This window comes from Aythya marila (genome assembly GCF_965140915.1).
Source record: "Aythya marila genome assembly, chromosome: Z".
NCBI lineage: Eukaryota > Metazoa > Chordata > Aves > Anseriformes > Anatidae > Aythya > Aythya marila.
Window position 1 is genome coordinate 66,624,547 of NC_139080.1, and position 16,689 is coordinate 66,641,235.

Genomic DNA, 16,689 nt, shown 5'->3' on the forward strand with positions numbered 1-16,689 from the left:
CTGATGTTAACACAGAAACTCCTGTACCCATTACCTCTTTTCCTGGTACTGGGCAACACTGGAAAGCCTGGCTCCATCCTCTTTGCACCCTTCCTCCCCACCCATCCCCTGCCCTCCCCTCTTCGGGCTGAACAATTCCCAGTTTCCCAGCCTTCCCTCACAGGGATAACTAAACTCCAGCACTCCAGTCCCTTCATCTTCTTTGTGGCCCTTCATTGACTCTCCCCAATATGTTCATGTCTTTCTTGTGCTGTGGAGACCACAAGTGGACCCAGCACTCCACCTGTGGCCTCACCAGCACTGAGTAGAGGGGAAGGATCACCTCCCTCCACCTGCTGGCACTGCTTTGCATAATGAAGCCCAAGATACCATCAGCCTTATTAGCAAGGGCACATTGCCTGCTCATGTTCAATTTGGTGTCCATCAGGAATCCACAGTCCTTTTCTGCTAAGTTGCTTTTTAAGGTGGATGGCCCCCAGGATACATTGATGTATAGGGTCATTTTTCTCCAGGTGCAGGATTTTGTACTTCTCCTCGTTGAGCTTCATGAAGTTCCTGTTGACTCATTTTGCCAGCCTATCCAGGTCCTTCTGGAAGTATTTGACAACAACTTCCATTTCATTTGACCTCATCATTTAATTCTACTACCTCAAAGAGACGGAGAATAACACAGAGTTGGAAAAACAGAAAAGAAAAAAAAAAAAAAAAAAACACCACAAACATTTGAGTCTAGCCCCCCATAAAAAAAAACTCATGATCCTTGTCTTCACTCAGCAGTAGGTATTTACAGGCAAGAAGCGTTAATGAGACTGGTGGGAAAGATGCAGATTATAAAAGTGAGCATGTACATGCCATGAGCAGTACACCAACTCTCTCAACTGTTAGGGTAGCTACCTCTTCTAATTTCAGCTGTCCTATACTCTTAAGTAGTCACAAATCATTGTTTCCTAGTGTTCCATATTAAAACAAATTTTCCCCAGCATGAAAGAGTTAATAAACAGACAAACCTGTTTTCAAAAGCATCTTCTGCAGTACTTGAGCAATTCTTTTGGTAAAAATGAGCTTGGAAATGCTCTCTTGTTTTTTCAAATAAATAAAGACAGAAAGCCTTTAGAGTTCAGTGTGAAAAACCCCTAATTAAAATAATGAGGGATCCATCTCAAAAAGCCTTACTGAATTTCTGTATAAATTATAACAGAAACTTATTAAAAAAGTGACTGCCTGAAACAGGTTGGCAGAGCTACAGTTCAAGTATCTTCTGTAGAGAAAAAAAAAAACAAGGACAAGATGCAAACAAATAGAACAGACTTCCATTTTCCAGTTTTTTCATTGGGACTGTGGGAGCTTAAGATAAAAAATATTAATTTTAATTACAAGCCAGTATGTTCAAAGAAATTAGGATGTCTAAGTAAGGTGATATAAATGAGAACTAACAGACACATAGATAATATTAAAGAGGTATATTCATTTAATTTTCATTAGAATTAATATAGAAATATATGCATCTTTGTAAGAACTACATACCTTTTATTCAGATAAAGACGTACAATGAGAAAAGTATGATTCTGTACTGATGCTGAGAAAGAAGGAACACTATTAATGGTTACAGTTATTTCATAATTGTGTCTACAGCAATTAAAACAGCTTGTATATTAGCAGTTTAATGAATCAGTACATTAACATTACGTAGTCTACAAAGTGTTTTAATCATTGCTTCTGAAGTAATTGAAGTTTCTGTTTTCTGAAGTTCTTCACTACTGTGGTAGATGATTGAGCAATTCAGAGCTTGGCATAATCTTTCAGGATTGTTTCCAGTTTCTGGCTCAGCATGATGTTCCCCTTCACTTTTAGTTTACCAGAAAAGAATGCCTACAAAAAGCAAAGAAAGGAAAAAGTGTATTCAACTGCACAATCCAAAGAATTGCTATCACCAAAAAAAAAAAGCCAAAGAAGGTTGTGGTTGTTTAATGCTTATGTGAAAGCCTTCAGTGAACAATTACTACTGGTTTGGAGTTTTTAAAAGAAACACAATCTAAGGTCCAATTTAATGGCATCCAGAATCACCATTTTCAATCTAGAGTACTGGAAAGAGTTCTAGTTTACCAACCAGAAAAGAAAGCAAAACCAAGTCGAACAAAAATTTAGTGGCCTCCATTTCTTTCCTAAGCATAGCACAGACAACTTCATCTGGTATAAGGCAAACTTTTTTGCGGAAGCTGACAAAAACAGAGCTCCAAGTCTTCTCTTCCCTATGCAAGAAAAGTTATCCTCGTCTTACTAAATGAAAAAGACATCCAGTTGTTCAAATTTGTAACAATTCCAAATGGGAACTTTCACAATACACACGTGCATATTCTGAGGAAATATAATGGCTTTATACATAGCATATTGCAAACATACAAAAAATAGACAATACAAAGAACAGATTTTGTTGTATTTGCAGAATTAGAGATCAATGAGTATTTTCTCTGAAATGCTGGTACATCGCATCCTTATTGTCCCTAGTTCAAAGAGCTATATACGCTGTTTCAATCTAGCTCTTTTTTCTTTTAAACTCGTTTTGCTTTGCTGTGGTTTTGCAATTTGAGAGCTCTTTGAAAGTTCTCAAAACAACATGCTTTTGCATAGTTCCATTAACTTGAAATACATTCAATTAAGGAAGAGAGAGACAACAGAACAGAATTTGAATAGATACACAGAGCTTCTTTAGATTAAAAACTTCACAGAACCTCCAAGGAAATAATAATGCCTAAGAATAGATAATATCCCTAAAATTGCAATCATTGTTTTCTAGCTTTCTGGAGATGACATGTGAACATCTTGGTTATGTCCTACTCTACTGCTACATACAGAGGATCACAAAAGTTTTCACTTATGTGGTATGTAGGACTTAAACATTTGCCACCAACATTAGTCTCCAATTTTAAAAAACGAAGTCCCCAAGAACTTCTGCTTGGGATCAAAGAAAATAAACTGTTTGATACACAATGAGCTGATTAAACTTTTCATGTGCTCAAGCTTTAATCTGTAAGCTGACGTTAAACTTGTGAGAGTTTAATTTATTTTTACACAAGGCATTTTTACACTGGTAAAATTAGTAGTTTTAAGCAGTTGATTACCCCAAGAAGCTGAAAGTACCAACTTAAGAAAGAAGCCTTTCTTAAATGTTCCCCTTAAAAACTATCTAATTTGGGTGAAGTTTGCCCAGTTTCAATGTATACGCATTCATGCACTGACAGTGATTTTTCTTTACAGCAGTAGTAGCAGTAAATCAAAGCACTGAAGCAAACACCAATTTCCTGTAGCACAACCAATCAAAACAGCCTGAGTGGCAAAACTGATGAACCCTCAAATCTTTTTGTGAAGTGCCAGAAAAACTAAAAAAATAACTTTGTACTGCTAGGCTTTATTTATGTCATTTGAGATTTCTTTGTCTCCCTTAGAAGTAAAGATGGCATAAATTCCTTACCTTGCCCTCTGACTAATTTAGTACAAGGTTATATGTGCTAATACCTAATTTGAATCTGGTATGCACTGTCAAACATCCAGAGTTGAGTGTCTTGGAATGTAAACAGTCATGATTCAGAACTGAACTAAAGTAAACAGTAATTTCCCATGCAAGTGAGTACATCAATGACACCCACCTTTTGGGGGTTGGTCTTTTGTTGCACCACATCCATGAAATCCTGGTCTGAGAGAGTGAAGGTAGTATCAGCAGAACTTTTTGCAGGTCCTTGATAAACAGCCCCAGAGCCATTCTTCAAGTCAATTGCTGAGAAAGAGCAGCAAAGACAGTTTTAGAACAAAATAAAGATGAAATTCTCAGTTTAAAGAACATTACCCTCTATATCTACTATTACAAAGTATCCAGTTGAAACAAACATCATTACCTCAAAAATGGAGTGGTTTTTTTTTGTTTGTTTGTTTTTTAAATTCTTCTTTAATGAAATAAAATAACAGATTAGGAAAAAAATATCTATTCCAGTACTGTTTGTACCTGTGTTGTTCTAACAACAGTTAATCGTGCAGATAGTAACAAGTATTTTCATCCTCTAGGTCAGGAGGTAAGCAATTGAAATAGTAGTAAATCCAAAATTCAAACTCTTTTAAGAAAGTGGAGATTAAGGAAGTTTGTAGTTGATTTTTTAGAGCAGGTAACACAAGCCATTACAGACAATCAAAAATACAGTTGTTAACAAATCCATACCTCAGCCACAAGCACATAGTTTCATAGAAATTTAGAATCCCTATTATAGAAATTTAGTCAAAAATCAACTTTTAAGTGAGAACAATCCCTACATCACCTGGAAAAAAACCTGTCTTTTCATTGTTATGAACAGACAGAACTTAGATATTAGCATTGCACTTCCCTTCTCCGAGATCACTGATGTTTCTGTAGCTCAGACATTAGTCTTCAGTAGAAGAAGAAAAAAAAAAAAAACCACAGCATAAATTTCCTAATTATTTCCAGTGTCTGCTTCTTCAACAACTGTGCTAGATTCAACTTTTGATATTCAAATAGAAAATTATACTTGTCTCTCTCCTTAAAGCATGTTTTTAAACAGTGCAAATGATTAAGGGACACACGCATGTAAGTTCTATTATTTTGTTTTATCATGGTTCCATGCACTTTGGTTTTAATAATCTCATTGTCGTCAATATAATTTAACACAGCATGGGAGAAGATTGTTAGTAGTTTGGGTGAGAACTTTAGTAGATGAAAGGAAAAAAATCTATTGATATCAAGGCAGGAAAATACCCATTTAAAGTAAAACAGACAATTGCTCAATACTAAAACTTGTCTTGGAGGAATAAAAAAATGGATTATTATGAAAGTTTTCAGTTAAATCTCAGCTTTATGGTTAGTTTTAAAAGCCTTGTAGAGACAACCTAGCTAATGGGTAGAGGAACTTACAGCAAGGGCTGACATTTTGAAATTCTTGCAAACAGCACAAAACACTTAAACAAAGAGTCAAAAGAAATAATGACTGCAAATAATGCAAAACCTTCGTATTAGCAGTGAAGTTTGAGGATTTTAAATTAGCATCCTATATTCAGAGAAATGAACGTGGTAGATTTCAAATACATGGTAGCATTTTCCATATTTTGCCCAACAGGCAGTGTAGCACATTGTGCTTGGTGGAAAGAGCATTTAAAGCCTTGCCAAACATCTGTCGTCCTTTTCTGTAAAGCCAAAAATTCTCCTAAGTGCCTGGAGCTTCAGAGTGTTATTTTCCCACACCAAGTGGCCCGCCAAAATAATCTATTACAAGGCTAACACTATCCAGTATTGTGTCATTTGCTTAGAAGAGTATTTTGACAGGATGTGCTCTGCCAACTCTTTCTCAGATTTTGCAAATACCCAGCATTTCCCTTTACACCTTTTCCTTTTGGCCCCCTCTTTTTTAAGCACAAAACAAAATCATTACCAAAGGACATGACATCTCTAATCACAGACTTAAGATTGCCAAACAGTTTCTTTTAGTTGCCAAATTTTAAGACACGTGTCTAACAGTGGAGATTTATTTCTGCATAAACTGCCTCATGCTTATTTTTTTCAAGTAATATTTCTGAAAGGTTAAGGTGAACTAAACAGACTGACAATAGCTTTTTTGTCTGACACAGTTAAGCTTTTCAATTTTTGAAATCTCTTCTAAGTAATATTTAGCCAGTTATAACAAAACTACAAAGAGAATTGAGTGTGCAGTGTTGTTCAGTGAGAAAAGTGACATAACAGATAATTATTATCCACTTGATTTTAAGGTGAATTGTAATTTCAGGGATTGGTTTAATGGACATCACTAACTTGACAGTAAGAAAAAAGATTATTGAGCACAAAATGAACGATCTACCTGTCCATCATAAAAAGAACTAGAACATATAGTAGTTAAGATACCACCGTCCAAGTTACAAATAAACCTAAGTAACATTATAGACTTGATGACCTCTTCAAAATCATTTATGTATTTTTTGTTTTATTTCTGTACTCTTCACAGCTAGTGAAACAAAACAGATGAGTTCTGCTTCTTGCCAGATCACTTTCCCCTACACATATGCCAGAAGAAAAAAAAAAATCCTTAAATATTTTGGTTGTGAAGCTTCACAGTATTCATGTGATGAAAATTTGCTTAAGAAAAAAAAGAGCAAAAAATAATTTGCCAGGGATTAGGGCCACAACAGTTTTCCTATACCTTCTGTGATGGTGGGTAAGAGCTGTGTAATATCCCTTTAATCCCAAACACCTACTATATAGTCTAGCATTATAAGCAAGCCTTTAAACTTCACTCCCATGGGTTACATAGGTCCAGACTATCACGAAGTCTCACAAGGGATACCAGCTCCTAAGGTTAACCAGCCTTAACTGACAAGGAGCTCTTAAAATATACCTCTACTCAAACGCTAGCAGAGTGATGAACTATATCAGTGTAAGCTACGTGAGCTCAGATTGAGCCACACAAAATGCACTGATCGGCAAGTCCTGCTGTCCTGAGTTGAGCTCAGCTGGCTCCTCTCTCACGCCCCCTCCACAGCAGGACAGGTGAAGAAAATACAAAAAAGCTTGTGGGTTGAGATAAGGAAATACCACTCACCGATTACTGTAATTGGCAAAACAGACTTGACTTGGCGAAGATTAATTTTATTTACTGCCAATTAAAATTTGGGTAGGATAGCAAGAAACAAAATCCAAGCAAAACCACTTTCATCCCAGGCTCAACTTCACTCCCAACTCTGAGCAGTGCTGGGGGATGGAGAATAAGGGTTGTGGTCAGTCCACAGCCATTCCTCCCTGGTGCTCCTTTCTCCTCGCTCTTCTCCCCCATAGGTCCCCCAGGAGAACCTGCTCCTGTGTAGTTTCTCCACAGGCCACAGCTTCCTTCAGGGCACATCTACCTGCTGTGGCATGCGGTCCTCCACAGGCTGCAGGGTGCAAATCTGCTCTGCCATGGTACACCATGGGCTACAGGACAACAACCTGCTTCACCATGGTCTTCTCCACAGACTGCAGGGGAATCCCCATTCAAATACCTGGAACACCTCTTCCCCCTTCTTCTTCAATGACATTGGTGTCTACAAAAGCATGAGTCCTGTCTTGTGCTTCATTATGCACGCATTAAGGTTTTGGTTGTCCCTACCTTTCCCAGATTCTTCCAGAAGGAAAGCCAGATGCTGAAAATGCCTGACATCTCATAAGACACAACAGACCCTCTTTTCCTCTACTAAGCACCGGCTGGAAAAGCAGTTTTGATGTATCTCATCAACTATATTGATTAGTCAGTCTCAGCATTGTGAAGTTTAGAAGACATGAAATTAGTTAAAAAATTGTGACTCAGAAAATTCTAAGAACTCTGAATAAAATACATAATCGACTGTTGCAAGCCCTGTTCTCCTCTATTTCACATCCAAATCTCAAGGACACTGTTTATCAGTCCACATCTAAAATTAATTGTAAACTCTCCAAGCACAAGCATGTCTGTAAATACCACATGATTGTGGTACCAAGGATAAAAATATATTTAATCACATCAAATCCTTAACCCATCTCAAATTAAAACCTTTTTTTTTTTTTTTTTTAAGAGGAGCTATCTAATATTATGTTCTTTCCTAGAAACATGAAAACCATGATTTCCATTTCCACTTTATTTTTTTAAACAGTATCATTATATCTGCTAAAGAAGACACAAAAAGAAAAAAATAATAATCACAGCATCCACAAAAAGAGAGCTCTGTAACAATACTGCCTTTTTCGTGAAGGATCATCTCCTGTTAATTGACATGTTTCCCCCACCACCACCACCTTCTCCGCTTCCTTTCTTTTAAGCTTGTTAAGAAACTAAGTTTTCCTTTCTGGTGAACGCTAATTAAAACCACTGGTATTTTTGTATTGTATTGTATTTGCATTGTATTGTAATATATTGTATTGTATTGTATATATATTGTATTTGCATTGTATTGTAATTTTATTGATAATCAATACATTTGTATTTTGAAGAGGGGAAATAAATTAATTCCTTACCGACAGGGAAAACTACCCCCAGAATTTTGTCTGTTCATTTTTCACAGGGAAAAAAAAAAAAGGTATTAGAAACATATGATCTTGTTTTTGATCTCCCAGCATATATCCAGAATAGAATATTCAGATCATAACTGAGGTTAAACTACAGCACCAAAATGCAGACAAGTGATCATAAAATAGCAATGAAAGAAATAAGCTGAAACAAGCACAGATTCCAAGCATGAGAGCAGAATATTTCTAGCTTTTCAAAATGATTTAAGATCAAAGAGGGTGCCTTATTTTAAAGTGTAACTTTATGAGACAAAGTCAAACACCACAGCTGTCTGATGCAGCAGGAAATGGCCTTGACACAAGCCTCCCCTATGTCTGTTGCTAGAGCTACCATCTCATCACTGCAACTTGCATGCTGCAGTACTACTGCAGCAGGCAGCTTGATAGTAATTGGTGTGTCCGTGTCAGTGCTTGAACTGACAAACCTCAGGCTGCCAGTGGCCTTGGTAGGGCAAGCACCTCTCACACTGCCAGAGCAGCTCCACAGCTACCAGCAACAGCTGAAGATGTCTCAGGTGACAGCTTTTCCGCTAGCCATTACACAGCTGACTTCATCCATTCAAAAAAGCAGAAGTCTGATAAACAGGCATGGTGCTCCTCAATATTACACGCACACAACTTAAATGAAACTTAAAGCTGAAGTCCCTTTTTAAAATTAACTAGTTTCTCAAATACATCAAATTTCAGTATTGCACACCTAGTGGAAAAACAATTAAACAGTTTCAGTGGATGAAGCAGTAGCGATCTTTCAAAATTTTGTTTTTAATTGTATACATAAATGTTACATTAAGGTAATAAAACACCTATGAATTATTATTCTTCATAAGATGGTCTTGCCAGAGTAGTAATAAAAAAAGCCCAAACTGACAGACAAAAACTCCATACAGTTCAATAGCAGGTAGTCCAAAAACTGGAGTCTAATTTTTGTGGTATGAGTTTTGCCTTGCTTTTTAAGACTGCCATCCTTAGGATAAAGCTATCAAGGGGTCAGACTTTGTGCGTGTCTTCTTGATGTTGTTTTTTGTTTTGTTTGTTTTTAAATTCTGCTTCACAAAGGATAAGTAACTGCAACACAAGGCTCATTCTCAAAGCAAATGGAACCAAGTGTCACCCACTCTTCATTGCCCGGAGTCACTTGTGTCATAAATTATTAAGCAATTTCCCAGTGAATTCAGTGGCATTCCCAATCAAACACACATAATGATTTCTCTGCAGTTTTTCTACAAAAGTTCTATTTTTCCAAGAACTGGAAAGGAACAGAAGTATTTTTTGCCTTCAGCAGTGCCTTCAGAGACATGATGAAAAGCAACAGAAGGGGAAAACTCTGACTACTGTTCCAGAGAGCCATTAACTATCAGCTAATAAATCTCTGTGGCTATGTCTTCTCTCTATGGAACGAGAACTTGAAATTAAGTAGCTTAGCTCTAAACAAAGATAAATATTTTATAAGTACTGAAAACAACAGAGGCAATCGTTGTACAGTAATAAATATGCAGGAGAGACCAAAGCATGCTTTAGGTACTAAAGCTAACTGTAGAAGCTGAAGTCAAAGCTGTGGGGTCTCTAATGAGAATTCTGTTTGAAAAACAGATCCAGCACTGCTACGCTTATGGGCTTGATACTGCCAAAATCTATATTGATTTGTGTCCATTTTTAGCGTCCTCTTAAATTAGAGCAGCTCGTTTCTTTAGAGAAAAAACATTAATTAAGATCAAATGTCAACGTATACAGTTCATCATTTTTCAAATACTAAATGATCTATTCAAAATTTCATATCCTGAGTACAAGACCAGTGTTTCTATATCCATAGTTTCACACAACCTACAGAAAGCTAAATAAAAGTAAAGGTCATTGCTGATTAAACAGACTAGTGTTACTAATATTAGCACTATCATCATAAGTGCCTCCATAACAACAGTTACAGAGTTCACAAATCCTATTTAATTTAAAGTAATAAACAATAATCTTGTCTTACTGTGCAGAATAGAGATCAAAAGGCTACAGTTACAATTAAAACACTAAAAGCAAATATAAATTGGAAGTTTGGAAACACTAGAGTGACTGCTTAGATGACAGAGAATTTTACAGCAGTCCATAACACCGCTGGTTTCTCTCATCTGCTTCCCTCCCACGCTCCTCACAGATCTGGAAAGCTCAAGGACATTAGCAGAAGATGCTGGAGCTACAATTATCAAGTGAGACATCAATGAGCTGCAGGGCCCAGATTGTTTCTAGCACTGTCAATTGCTGCAGTTTTCACAACAACACTAAGCTGTGCTTAGTGACAAGTCAAAAGATCAGAAGACAAGCCAGAACAACTAGGTAACACATTTAATAAAGGAAAGAGCCTAGCAGGTAGCCCAAGAGTACCACAAGCACTACTTGTAAGGTCCTAGGAGGCCCTTAGAAGTAGAGGCTTAAAAAGAGGATAAATAATGAAATAATTAGCATTAACTCAAAGCCTATAACAAAACAAAAAACTCCCCCAAATTAATCCACCTCCTGACATTTCAGTTGTTCCAATTACAGTATGTCAAGAACTCTGAACACAGAGTGAAGGAGTATGCAATATTTACCTACAAGAACCAAATTCTAAATTAATTTTAATTTCATATTTTTCTCTGCTCGTATGTCATGGGATGTCGATCTCAAAAGAACAATTTTACTTTAAGAATGAGATTTCAAAATTATTATAAGCTAAATTAGCATAATGTTTAGAAAACTGATTTGCAATTAGTTTACACAGAAGAACAACTAAAAAACCACTGGGCCAAATTCAAATGCAGTTTAGAGAAGTGAAATTCTATGGACAAAGTTGACTAAAATTGAAAATAAAACTTTTGAATGCCTGCCTCTGTTTAGCCTTGTGTTTTCAATTATGTTGAGGTTTAACCTGCAAAGCAACTACTTCGCTATCACATCCACAACAATGGGATGGAAGGATAGAATAATTGTGGGTTTTAAAAAGTTTAGTAACTTCCATTATTGAACATTACCTGACATCCTCGTTACTTGTGTATTCAGCACACAGGCAGATTTTTAGTAGATTCATCTACTACTTTAAGCTTATTTTCAAGATACCAGTTGAATGAGAAAAAGTATAACTAATCTTGCTTCATTAAAAAAATGCATCAGGACATTGTACAAAAGCTATGACTTACTCCATTGCATTGCTGTTTTTCCATCTTTAGTTATGTCCCACTGGAATATGGCATTTACTTTCTTTACCAATTCATTTCCAATCTCTTTGACGCGACGGCCTATTTCTTCAAACACAAGGTCACTCTGCAGCCCTGCAGTCTTAAAAAACAGAATATGAAGAATTTAAAATTGAAAGCTCTGTTCAAAAGGGAAAAATATGACTATCATTTCAAGCATTGTGTCCAGAAAAGTCTCTATTGCAGAATTATTGAGAGTAATTGAGATGTCTTCCACCACAAATAATTACCTTTAGCAACTGTCAGCATTAAAGAGTACATTCAAGCAGAAAATGCTTCATGGACCCTTGCTTGAGAATTATTTCATCTCTTGCTTTTACAGTTTTTGTCATTTATCACTGTAATTTAAAATAAGCTTTATAATTAGGGTTCTTTAACAGTTTTTAAATTGTCCTTTATTCCACTTCAAGGATAACCATTGCCACTTTTTCCAGACTGAACAGCATGTTAGTTTTCAGAATGCAAAAAATGTTTTCACCAGTATGTTACTTTAATAGAATGTGAAAGATTTTCAGAGGCTGCGCTACAAACATGGTCACAATTCAGCGCGTCACGGTATGCTCATCAATTGAGAGCAAGAATAGTTATATTCACATTTTTAACTTTTCCAAACGTGTAATGTTTTGCAAGCCTTTCATTGCTTTACTTCAATTAATGGATTAAATGCTATGCTTCAGGAAACTATACCAGTGACATTCTTCATCCAACTGGAATTGAAGCAAAGAAGTTCTCATAGCTTTATTTTTTCTGCTGTACCTACCCATACACCTGGAGGTAATACTCCTCAATCTTCAATTCTGTCGTCTCCACAGTTAGGGTTAACAAACATTTTCCACGATATAACGTGGTTTCTGGTGACATCTAAACTTACCAACCTGCACTCATTCAGATAGGTTTTCCCTGGTGGATGACTGCCTTAGAAAGTCAGGAGAGTTCTGCCAAAGCACCTTAATTTCTCAGAGTAAGCTTAAATAATAAAAAAAGCTCATCTGCCCATATTAAATAAACCCATGCAATTATTTCACTGAAAAGTTCTAATGCTTATATGTTTGAATCTCAAACACAGATTTGGCAACAGTTCAGAATGTCAGAGGACTAAACACAATCAGTAAAAAGAAACAGGTTCCAGGAATATATCACAAGGTTTATATGAATGTCGCTATCTCAGTATTTCATAAAGTTCAATGCATTAAAGTTTCATCTCAGCCTTTGCAGGCAAAAATCAATGGAACAAACAAACAAACAAATAAATAAAAGAATTTTATTAAGGCAATGTACTGTGCACCCTAGAGACCATGTTAAGAACTCTAAAAATCCTCAGTACTGCATGTGCAATTTTGTCTTTTGAGGCAAATCCAGTACCCCAAGTATATACTAGTACCCCATCTGTGTGTAACTGATGACAAGTTATACAATTACACTACAAAGTGTAGTGTGTTAGGTGACATGCATAAACAGTACCCAGAGACTTGTTTCAAAATAATTCAAATGACAAAGCTACTCTTTTCTGTGAGTACATCATTTCATTTTCACTTATTCTTTTCTTCACTTTACAGCTCAACTGGTAGAATGCACTTCAAACTGCATCATCTATTCTGTGTATCCTAAAATATTAGTGTTTTCTCCCCAAAATAGATCCATGAGTTTCTAGATGAATAAACAAAGCGTGCGTTCACCTTTCTGCATTCATACTCACTTAATTATTGTGAATAAGACTAGCAAATGTTTCTAATATTTTTCCCATGTTTTTTGCAAAAAGAAAGCTTAACCATGCTGCTTTAAAAATCAAGGCTTCTGTTGCTTCCCCCTACCTTCAAAGGCTCCCGATCAAAAGGCTTATCGATGGCTGAAGTTATATCCACATAGCCCCCTGCAATAGCAATGTCTCCAGTCTCTTTGACCTGTGATAGGGGAAAAATTACATTTATTGGCAAAAAAAAAAAAATCACTAGAAGGAGCCTTCTTTACGTTTTAAACTCACACATTAAGAAAGCAAAATATAAAGGTCCCAGGGAGAAAAAGAAAAATAACCACAAATGCATTGTAAAGCAAATTATTAATGATACCATTTGCAAAAGTCTCTGTAAATGAAACAACTAATTGCTTCTTGACAAATTATCCCAAAAGATATTGACATTTTTCTGCTTAAAAAGTTATCTAAAAAGCTTATGTATCTGAAAAATTACCTCCTCTGTTATAAATTAACTGTTAATGTTACTTCCCAAATAGCTCTGATGAAAACACTTCTAAAATGGTTTTCCTTGATGGAAGGTTATATAAAATATAATATAATATGAAGTTGACAGGGGTTCATCTGCAGTTTCAGTATCTCCAGGCATCTTAGACTGCAACTTGCATTAGAAATGATTTGGTAATTTTTATAAATTCATTAGATTTGCCTGCCTAATCCTCTCTTTAGCTGCCAGTATCGGGGCTGTTGTACTCACTGATAAACAGCTTGTCTGCATTTTTACAGACAGGAGTAGCAAAACTTTGGCTAGCCAAAGCAATGTAGAATGCATCTGCATAAACCTATGCATACTGAAAAATACCAGTGGCAAATCACAGTTTAAAAAAATGCTAGTGCTATAGCATGCTACAACAGAAAACAAGACAATTTACTTTTCACCTCTACACGAAGTATTTTCTCCTACCAATGGTATTGTCTACTATTGTAGAATACTCACACAAAATGCTAACAGCAAAACAAAGAAAGTTGTGTAATATAATAAGTGAATTTATAGAAGAGTAAGATCTGGTTTTTGTACTTAATATGTTTAGCTGCTATGAAACTGCTGTTATTAAGTAAGCTCATCTGTGTAAAAGCAGCTGAAGTTTAACTAAATTTAATCTACACTTTTAGAAGTTCACCTTCATTAACTAACCATCAACATAACCATCGACAGTTCACTTATGTTATCTAAATAAATGTTAAAAAAAAAGATGCAAGCACAAGGTTAAAATTAACTAGAGAAAACAAATAGAAACTACACTGGTTTGAGAATTACTTTTTTTTTTTTCTTTTCCACATACAATTAAATGAGTTCTGCTAACTATTTAATACAAGGAGAAAAAGACGTGCTATAACAATGCTTTTGATATTTTACTGGAATCTTTGTGAAACGACGAAATAAGTAAAAATATACATTAATAATTAAGAATATTCAATTCTATTCATTTCTTTCCAGAACCTTCTTTAATTGTGTGTTTCATAAGCTGCTTTTTTCACTTCCCATCATATCCACAATCTTTTACACAACCCATACATTTCACAAAAGTCACAGAGGTGACTGCATTCTGACCTTGGTCTGAAAATGGATTCTATCTCCTTCCTTCCACATTTCTGTTTGTAAAGTCTGCCCTGGAATGACTGGCTTTGCGAAGCGAACCTTTAAAAAAAAAAAGTAGATGTGTCATACAAAGCTTAAAAGCACAGGCTCTACTAACATGAGAAATAAAAGAGAAAATGAGTCAACTAGCAATGCAAAATATCTAAATATTTAAGTAGACGTACTAGATAGAGGCATTAAAATGCATGCAATAATAAGTAAAAGCACTTGTGGCAGTCAGAACAATACAAAACTTTTTCCTACCATAAAGAATTTGCCACAGTTTTTTGGCACTAAGACTAAATTAAGGTAATGAACTATTAAGGATGAAGCCACAGACCTTGATCGCCTTGAATCTGGTCACATCATTATTTGCAAACTGCTTCAAAACATTTCTAGCAGCAAACCCAAAGGTGCATAGTCCATGAAGTATGGGCTTCTGAAATCCTATTTCAAAAATTAACATTTTAGTGTTTGAAGCGTTAGGAGTTTGCATGTATCTTCTACAAATATCCATGTTTTATTCATAATATTTTCCTTCAGTAATGTTCTTTAAATTAGGTTAAAAAAAAGAAAAAAAGACTGTGTTACTGAAGAAGCATCTGTTACTACTTGTTGTTTCCTCTTGAGGCAAAGGAATGTATTCACTGAGAACTGACACTTCAACGCTGCATATGCTAGACTCACAAGTAGAATGAGACCCTTCTGAAGAGGTGACAACGTGAAACTAAGGAGAACATCTGTGTTAGTATACGTGCACGGACACACCAGATACACAGTTAAATAGATGTGTATGGATGCTAAGAGGTATTATAAGGATGGATAAGTGGTTTAATTAATATTATTTGATGTTTCCCATTTTGAAGTCCTATTTATGGTTGACAAATGCCTTAGTATTTAGTACATGCTTCAGGATTAACTTTTTTATTTTTTTCCCCTCCTAAAGAAGGAAAAGTTCAGACATTCTGAACAAACCTAACAAAAAAAATAAATAAATAAAATAAAATGCTGTACATTTCTTATGTTGACATTTTTGGTCAGGCTTCCTTGCAACACCATGCTTCGGAGCAGAAGCTGAATCTTGGCAAAGGACAAATTTTATATTAGCAATGAATCTTTTTCCAGTCCAGCCAAAGTCTGACAAAATAAGACTTTAAAAACTGGCCTGAGATTAAAGCACAACAGTAAAGTTTTAAAGATACTGCTTGTACTGACCATGTTCTGATCCTTTAACAGGTTGCTCTGACCTGACTGGGCATGTGAACAAAATTGTTCATGCTTGCAACAGTCTATAGATTTAAGACAGGTCTGTTCAGACTTGGCTCTGAAAATAGTTGCTTTGCCTGGAACTCATCTGCCACTCTCAGCTGTCACAATCTGTTTTTCCTGAGCTCTAAGCGACTCCTCACAGCATCTGCATAGCATGAAAAGTTGTTCCAAGGGACAACAGCTGGGAGAAAAACAAAAAAAGGGTGGAAAAATAAAGAAGAGAGACAGAAGAAAGACTGGCCTAAGGAAGAATCAGAAGATACAGAAGAAAAAGAAACCACCTTCAAGACACAGACAGAAAAGCTGCCAGTACTCCATGTAGGGAAATATGGGAATTCTGAGACACAGCCCAAAGGGAAGACAAGGAGGCCAGATGAGAAACAGAAATTGTGACTGGTTAGGTTAGGAACAGAGACGTGACAGAAGGGCAGGCTGAAAGGAGCATGAGTCTGTTTTCTCTCTGTAATAACTATTTCATTCTGATCATTCTGTCATTTCTTTCCGGTGAAGTATTTGAATATGCATGCTTTAATAACATTTTTATTTCCTACCCTGAACACAAAGTATTTCTGGAATGCATAAAAATACCTTGCAGTCAATTTTAAAACAAATTATAAATTGTAATGATATCAGCATTCAGTATCTCACATACAAAATGGTGGAGTGACAGTCAGCTGTTTAAAAGCTTAGTTCAATTCACCACTCAAGAGCCAAGAATTACCACTATCTTAAAAGCTCAACAACAGACACACAGTTCAGTCGTATTTTCCCTGGCATTTCCATGATACAAAAAACACAAACTCAAAGG

At 35.9% G+C, this 16,689-nt stretch overlaps 1 protein-coding gene across 2 annotated transcripts in view; it reads right to left on the reverse strand.

Annotated features, from left to right (window-relative positions):
• Nucleotides 1–1,445: 1,445 nt before the first annotated feature.
• HSD17B4 (hydroxysteroid 17-beta dehydrogenase 4) overlaps nt 1,446–16,689 on the reverse strand; it is a 60,966-nt gene continuing 45,722 nt past the window's right edge. For both annotated transcript variants that reach the window (XM_082782568.1, XM_082782569.1), the window contains exons 19-24: nt 14,953–15,059; nt 14,586–14,672; nt 13,095–13,184; nt 11,227–11,365; nt 3,645–3,772; nt 1,446–1,869 (exon numbers count right to left, since the gene is read on the reverse strand). In XM_082782568.1, the coding sequence (XP_082638694.1) occupies nt 1,780–1,869; nt 3,645–3,772; nt 11,227–11,365; nt 13,095–13,184; nt 14,586–14,672; nt 14,953–15,059 (641 nt within the window). In that variant the 3' untranslated portion in view covers nt 1,446–1,779. The remainder of the gene's footprint in view (nt 1,870–3,644; nt 3,773–11,226; nt 11,366–13,094; nt 13,185–14,585; nt 14,673–14,952; nt 15,060–16,689) is intronic.